The sequence below is a fragment of the Chaetura pelagica genome, unplaced genomic scaffold (genome assembly GCF_000747805.2).
Source record: "Chaetura pelagica isolate M959 unplaced genomic scaffold, ChaPel_1.0 scaffold156, whole genome shotgun sequence".
Taxonomy (NCBI): Eukaryota; Metazoa; Chordata; class Aves; order Apodiformes; family Apodidae; genus Chaetura; species Chaetura pelagica.
In genome coordinates, this window is record NW_009953694.1 from 1586884 (window position 1) to 1594717 (window position 7834).

A 7834-nucleotide genomic window follows, 5' to 3' on the forward strand; every position below is an offset into this window, starting at 1 on the left:
GAAAGAGTAAAGCAGTAAGGCAGTTCATCTGCATATGGTATTGAGTAGATTTTGGCTAAACACTGGTTTGTTTGCTTGTTTGTTTCTTTGTTTTTCCAAAAAGAAGACCATCTGGCCTCTGCAAATGTTCCTTCACTAGCTATATTCCCAGCACAATCCCTGCTTCTTCTCTTGCTCTCCATCCTGCCTTGCTTTAAAAGCATCACTCCGTATTCTTTACAGGTTTCTGGACTGAAACACTGCCATGAGAAAGGTGATAAGGGGAAATGGACGGGTACAGGGACTTGCCTGCTTTCATCCAAACTCACCATAAGAAGATATCCAATAAGCATAACTGGCATGAGTATTATGATGAGCACGTAGTCAAGGAAGGTAAACCGTTTTCTCACAGCATAATGCAGACACGTGCGGTCTTTCTAAACACAAAATAACTCTGGTTAGTAGTGGATTCAGTTATTCACACGGCTCTTCTTACAGAGTTGCTGGTTGCTGAAGCAAAGACGTAAGAGACTTCATGGCATCTCCTTTGGCAGGCCTGAGAAACACAGGCAAGTAGCAAAACCCCCAGCAGATTCCTAGTGAGAAGGGAGCTTAAAAAAATCTTTGAATACTGAGAGCACCAAAGCAACTAAAAGGTAAAGCTTTCAAATTGTATGTTAAAGAACAGTTATGTTAAACTTCCTACAGGCTGTTCAACAAGATGACAGTGTTACACTGGGACTGCAAATCGGCAGAAAAGCCTTTCTGTGTCACCCTTTGCTCTCCATTTTCAGTCCTGTCTCTGACCTCTTGCACATTTGCTGTCCTCCAATGAAATAAACAAATGCACTGGAAACCAGAGGTACAAGAACTCACAAATGTGCAGGAACTTGCTAAACATTGCCTTGGAGTATGAGATAATAGCATAGAATTGACTATGTTCGGGGGGGCTTTCCTGGCTATTTATCACCCTTGACATCAAAAGAATCCATTAATAATAAAGCTAAAACACACATCTTTCTGCTACTTTTTGTTTGTCACCAACAAGGAAATCTACCGCAGTTCCCTTAGGGAAAATAACGAGTCACATCTGCAGTGTCATGCAGGTAGGGTGTTTTAAATAAGGAGCAAGTGCAGAGCAGACAAAAGCTCCCCTCCTCACCCTCCGGCATGCTATGTGACAAAAGCAGGTGTACAGAAGGAATAAACGTTCTCTAGACCCAGCCTCTCCTCTGGGATACATTTGTGAGAGATTGACAGCGTCTTACTCAGACTTTCCTCTTATCCAGGGTGAAGAAAAAGCCAGAGACAAAAGAAGAGCTACAGAAGGGACAGATAAAAGCTGGAGGGCAAGATGAATGCAGAGTGCTGTGTGAGTAAACAGGCAGGACACACTGGGGACTGGGGGTGACCTGCAGTACGACTTAAACTGGGAATGTGAACTCAGAGAGAAAGTCAGAATGGCAATGTTTATGATCTCGCATGCCGTGGCAAGTTGGGAAAATTAATAGGGACACAAATAGAAGCTTAAAGGTTTATCAAGTTTTAATTTGGGGCTGTACTTATGCTTTGGTTGGAAATGAAACTCAGGTTTGGAAGGACTGCCAGGGTTCCCACACAGGCACTCCGAGAATCTGAAAGAGCAGTTGCTGCAGAGGAAGAATTGCTGTTGGTGTCCACTTACCTTGTTTCTGAGGTTGACATCAGCATTTCTTCTTAGAAGATACCTAACTATCCTGTTGTTTCCCTGCTTGCATGCACAAATCAGGGGGGTATCTCCACCAGTGCTGTCCTGGATGTTCAGGTAGTTGCTGTTGCGCTCCAAAAGGAGCTGAACTTCATTGAAATCGTTGTTATAAGCTGCCTGACAAATGGGCTGAAGAGAGAAGATAACATTCATCAGCACACGTTCCACCAGGACGGCCATCCGTTCTTCCCATTCTGGCTTTCTGCCTGCACAGCCTCAGACGCCGCCGGGCCCTCTCGGCAGAGGTTGTAGTTCTAGGTGACTTCCAGAAGATGGTGCCAAGAGATGCTCCTGCTGCTGCCACACAGCAGCTCTCGGCCCTCCGCCTGAGAAGTCACAGCCCTTGCGCACGCAGTGAACTTCTGCTCCCTGGGATCCGAGAAATAAATCCGGTTCATTTGCAGCCATTAGAAAACGGGTTCCGGTCTCACAGGAGTTGGTCACTGCATGAAGCAGCAAGCGCTGACCAGGCCATGCCTCTCTAGAGCTTCAGCAGGCTTTCCCTTTGCGTGGGAGCGGTTGAACAAGAGGTACCGCTTCTGCCGCACCAAATTCCAGAACAAAGAGCTTCAAGTTAAACTTCATACCTAAAAATAGGCACATGTATGCCCACAGCTCAGGTCCTCAGCTTCTGAGAACTGCTCGCTGAGCAAGTCTGTGGTCAGTGTTTCCAGGCACCCTTGACCTAACCTGCAATTCCATACCTCTCCATCAGCAAGAACTCACACTAAGGAGAGGGTAAGAATGACAGGAGTACTATCAGTCTCTAAGGGCCTAACACAAGCAGACAACAACAGTGGGAAGCCTGGCAGGCTGGCAGCATCTGAAATGCTTCAGCAGAAAAGAGGTTTCTTGCTTTTCTTGCCTTCTACACTGAGGTTTTTATTCACCATTTTCCAAGATAGGCATTCAAAAAACGTATCTTATCTGCAGCTTTCCCTTCAAGTCCTCCCTTCATTACATCCTAAAGACGTTACATGGACAAGATCAGAACTTTGAGGTCTTTCCTCATCCTCCTGCAGTTAGGTTTCCTTTTTTGTTTGGTTTTGGTTTTGGTTTATGTTGGGGTTTTTTTCACATTAAAAACATTCATATTATTTACACTTTCCCTTCAGACAACCTTTGATCTGCAACACAAGTTTACATGCAGCATTACTGCTGCTTAGACTTCTGGACAGTTGCATAAGAATCATAGAGTCATAGAATTATTCAGGTTGGAAAAGACCCGTGGGATCACTGAGTCCAGCCATCACCCCTACTCTATCAAAGTTCTTTCCTAAACCATATCCACCAACACCACATCCAAATGACCCTTTGACACGTCCAGGCATAGTGACTCCACCACCTCCCTGGGCAGCCTATTCCAATGTCTAACCCAAGGAGATCAGGTGGAGTGTGGCTGCACCTCTGTTTTCCCTACTATTCTTACTTTTAAGGATTGCTTTGCTTGTTTAAAGATGCAGGAGATTTGTTGTTTAGTTGAGCATGTGCTCAAACCCAAGCCATTTCCCACACAACTTCAGTCCTTTCTAGTCTGACTCCTGGTAGTTCAGCAGCTCCTGTAATCAAATGATATTTTTCTGTGCTGTTCTTTCTGTTCTGCTTCAAAGAGTTGTCCTTGCTAGGTCATTAAGCCCAAGGCTTTTCCGACTGATTCTCTCATTGACCTTGGGGATCTTTGTCTCAACCTCTACTCTAGAACCTCCAGTTCTAGATCCTTGATGAACATATGTGGGGCTTACCTCTCTGCAAGAGACTACTGAAGTCATGCACAGAGATCAGCAAAGAAGATTCACATGTGCCCCTTCAAACCTTCTGAAACTGGCTGTTCTCAGAAAGCATCCAGGGCACAAAGGATGTGAGGAAGCAATTATCATTGACTAACAGCTACTACACAGGTAATTGAGTACTTCAATTATGATGATGATGGTGAAGTTGTTATTCCACTGCAGTGGCTGTTTGTTTGTAGAACTGATTTGCTATGCAATCATATGTTCCATTCATAGCAAAAAAAAAATATTAAAAAATAGCCAACAACAACTAAAAAAACCCCTATACTAAAAAAAAAAGACAAACTCTTTTCCTGGATTTATGGGATTTTATCAAGGTCCACTCTACCGGTCTGCACTCTAGAAAATTCTTCTTTTAGTCAAGAAAAGGTTAGAAGTCGCATAGATCAGACTTGGAATACACCTCTCAAATTGAGAAGCATGACTACATGACTGCCGAAGCAAACATCACAACAAAATATTTAACTCAAGGAACAAAGGCATTCAAACAGTTATAAGCTCATTATCTCGATTTAACAATAGGGAAAAAATGTGTTAGGAAAGAAGAAAGATAAGAAAAACTACAAGTAAGTGGCAACCAGTAGCAATAGGACAAGGGTAATAGATTAAAACTGGAAGAGAGTAGATTTAGGTTAGACATTAGGAAGAAATTATCTAGTGTGAGGGTGGTGAGACACTGAAACAGGTTGCCCAGGGAAGATGTGGAAGTGTTCAAGGACATTTTGGACAGGACTTTGAGTAACTTGGTCTAGTGGGAAGTGTCTCAGCCTTAAGGTTCCTTCCAACCCAAATCGTTCTACAATTCCACAACAGGCAAAGGTTTCGTGGCTGACATCACTCAGTACAGGATCACCAGCTAAGGGGTGCAAGAAAGGGAAAAATCTTTCACTGTCAGCGGGAAGGACAATACCTCTACACAACTGATTTTTAATTGATACTGGTTTTAAGAAATTTTGGGCTACAGGATTGAAATCAGGATCTGGAAGTTTACTCAGGTCCAGATGAACTGCCACACCTCAACCTATCTACCTGTTTTCAGGGCTTCTTGGCTCTCTGCCTGCTTAGGAATAAATCATGAGCTATTCAGCAAGTTCTACCACACATGAGATAAAGGTTAAAAGCACGGCACTAAAGACAAAGCATTCAACCAATAGAGAAGAGGCTGAAGTAAAGCTGGTCTTGCAAATTAGAGAGTAGTTTCAGATTATAATTGCTACCTCCTTTGAGAACTGCAGGGGGTTGTCTAAATTACACCAATGCTTTGCAGTTGTTTAGACAAACATGAGTCACTTCATAATATTCAGATATTCTCAATCAATCCAGCCTCTTCCTGTGCCCTTAAATTCATCCAGAGGTATGCTAGAAACCAAACAGAAAAGTCCAAGTCATGTTTGCAATGCTGAGGAACGCACTAGTATCCAAAACATACCCCTCAGAAAAGACAACTTACACTTTCTTATTTGCAGTTCTCTAGATTTCTATCCTATATGAATGAGCCATACTTTATCCAGAAAACTATAGCTAAATAACAGTAATTTCTTGGACAACACTATGGCAGAGCAGTAGATCTAGGGAGGGGCAATAAACTCTTTCAGAATACAGTGCAGCCTACCCAGCTCGTCACCTTATGAATGCACAGATTGAAGCTCCCTGTAATACTGAAAGACGAGAAGATACTTGATTTCATTGAATAGATTTTAAACATAGAAGTTGGTTTTCAGCATAGAAATGTAATCTGCTAAAGGAACGGCTATGAAATGCAATCTTCAGAAAAAGAAGCAGCAGCATGATCCACTGTATTCACCATCAAAAAGGACCAAAATCCTCTTCTTTTCCCAAGTACACAAATTGATATTTTTATTTTTTTTTAAAATACTGGACATGTTTAGGTAGCATTCATGTGAGAAGTAAAGAGGTATGCTAAATGGACCATTGTCTGGGGACAAAACCCTAAAGATAAGATCTAAAACAAACAAACAAACAAAAATCATATTCCTAAAACAACAATGGAGGGGAAGAGGGGATGTTTTCTTAGGTATTAACTTCCTTCTCTATATTCAACATAAGCCAAGGTGTTTGTAATTTACAAAGTTGTCTGTTGTTTGTACCATGCTCGGAATAATTCTGATCTCAACACAAAACCATAATCAATATTGGACACTTCTTTTCTCTGTGAAGTCACAATAATTACACTGGTTATTATATTTTCTTCTACAAACAGTCCTTCTCTCTATTTGCAATAGCCAAAGACAACATTTCAAATGAAAGAAATACCACATTTGTATAAGCCTGTGTACAGGAAGCTAGGAAGGGAACAGACCAAACTCAGAGAGTATCAGTATCTTCAATAGCTTCAGTCACTGAGCAGAAAATGCTCACGTACCTCTGAATAGAGTATCCCCATGCTTATCTTCGCTGCCTGAGTTTGTTCTTGTTCACCAGCCCAACAAGTTAACCTCTTTTGAATGTGCTTGAACTTGTCTGAATCTGGTTAATATTTAACTGGTTAATATAAGTATCCCTCTTTCTTAAGCTGCAACTGCTTGAAGTGATCTCTACTTGGTAGAAACGATTGTCTTCAGAAACCCAACCCAGGGAGGTAAACGTGAACAACAGCTTACAGGAGACTGACAGAACAAGTTACAACATGAAGCATTTTCCTCTGTCATTTTTGCAATAACTGCCTCCAGTTGCCTAAAAAGGAAAGCAGCAAAACAAGCTGGGGAGGGGAGGAGTGGCAGAGAGAGGAAGAAAGTTGTACAGGTGAAGAAAGGGAGAGGGGGAAAGAAAGAAAGAAAGAAAGAAAGAAAGAAAGAAAGAAAGAAAGAAAGAAAGAAAGAAAGAAAGAAAGAAAGAAAGAAAGAAAGAAAGAAAGAAAGAAAGAAAGAAAGAAAGAAAGAAAGAAAGAAAGAAAGAAAGAAAGAAAGAAAGAAAGAAAGAAAGAAAGAAAGAAAGAAAGAAAGAAAGAAAGAAAGAAAGAAAGAAAGAAAGAAAGAAAGAAAGAAAGAAAGAAAGAAAGAAAGAAAGAAAGAAAGAAAGAAAGAAAGAAAGAAAGAAAGAAAGAAAGAAAGAAAGAAAGAAAGAAAGAAAGAAAGAAAAAGAAAGAAAGAAAGAAAGAAAGAAAAAGAAAGAAAGAAAGAAAGAAAGAAAAAGAAAGAAAGAAAGAAAGAAAGAAAAAGAAAGAAAGAAAGAAAGAAAGAAAAAGAAAGAAAGAAAGAAAGAAAGAAAGAAAAAGAAAGAAAGAAAGAAAGAAAGAAAAAGAAAGAAAGAAAGAAAGAAAGAAAAAGAAAGAAAGAAAGAAAGAAAGACATGAAACCTTACACTTTAAACATGTAACTGTGCAGGACAGCTAGTTTGCCACCCAAGATACTTCTAACTAAAACATAAACCAAACCCCCTGCATGAGCACTTCTGACACCTACTGAGAAAAGAGTTAGCAACTAGATTCCACACCTTGAATGAGAGTTCCCAGTATAATTGGCTTCAGTCTCTCAGTACATAGGCCAGCCATTTCCACCACCTTTTCTCAGTCTTCTCTTCCTAGCCCATCCCAAACAATGAGTATGGTTTATGCTTAAGCTGCTAATTTTATATGTTAATTGTTGTTGAGCAATTATTGTTGATGTCATTATCCCCTTTCAGTGTTCATGACTCTGAAGAAAAGATGTTGATAATATTTTGGTACCATCCTCAGACAGTATTTCTGAGTAAGCCATGAGTATTTGAAGTGTCTGCAGACCCCAAAATCTCTTTTGTCTTTATAGTTTAAAACTACTTTTCCTGTCCTCGTAAGAGAGGGGATCCAGTTCGTGGATCATTTTTGTGACCCTTCTCTGGACACGTTCCAACAGGTCCACATCTTTCTTGTGCTGGGGGCACCAGAGCTGGACCCAGTATTCTAGGTGAGGTCTCACCAGGGCAGAGCAGAGGCTGCTCTCAGTCTGCTGGCCATGCTTCTTTTGATACAGCCCAGGATGGAGTCGGCGTTCTGGGCTGCAACCGCACATTGGTGGCTCATGTCCAGCTTTTGATCCACTAGTACCCCCAGGTCCTTTTCCACAGGGGGTTTTCTGGTGCAATGTCTTTGTTCGGGTTTGTGTTGATGGCTGGACTCTGTGATCTCACATGTCCTTTCCAACCATGATAACTCTGTGATAAATGAATGGTAACAAGAAAAGTACTTTAAAAAAAACACAAGGAAAAAAAGACCCAACCAAAAAGCCTCTATGACACACAGCAAATGCATCACCTTTGAAAAGACAGTGTGAGCTACTACTTAATCCAGAGTCACATCTCTGGCCCTCTTGAAAATCACTTA

The 7834-nt window shown here is 41.1% G+C and overlaps 1 protein-coding gene across 1 annotated transcript in view; it reads right to left on the reverse strand.

Annotated features, from left to right (window-relative positions):
• ANKRD22 (ankyrin repeat domain 22) overlaps positions 1 to 5920 on the reverse strand; it is an 8649-nt gene extending 2729 nt beyond the window's left edge. The window contains exons 1-3 of the mRNA XM_010000366.1: positions 5900 to 5920; positions 1664 to 1855; positions 289 to 416 (exon numbers count right to left, since the gene is read on the reverse strand). Coding sequence (XP_009998668.1) covers positions 289 to 416; positions 1664 to 1855; positions 5900 to 5920 — 341 coding nt within the window. The remainder of the gene's footprint in view (positions 1 to 288; positions 417 to 1663; positions 1856 to 5899) is intronic.
• Between the last annotated feature and the right edge of the window lie 1914 nt (positions 5921 to 7834).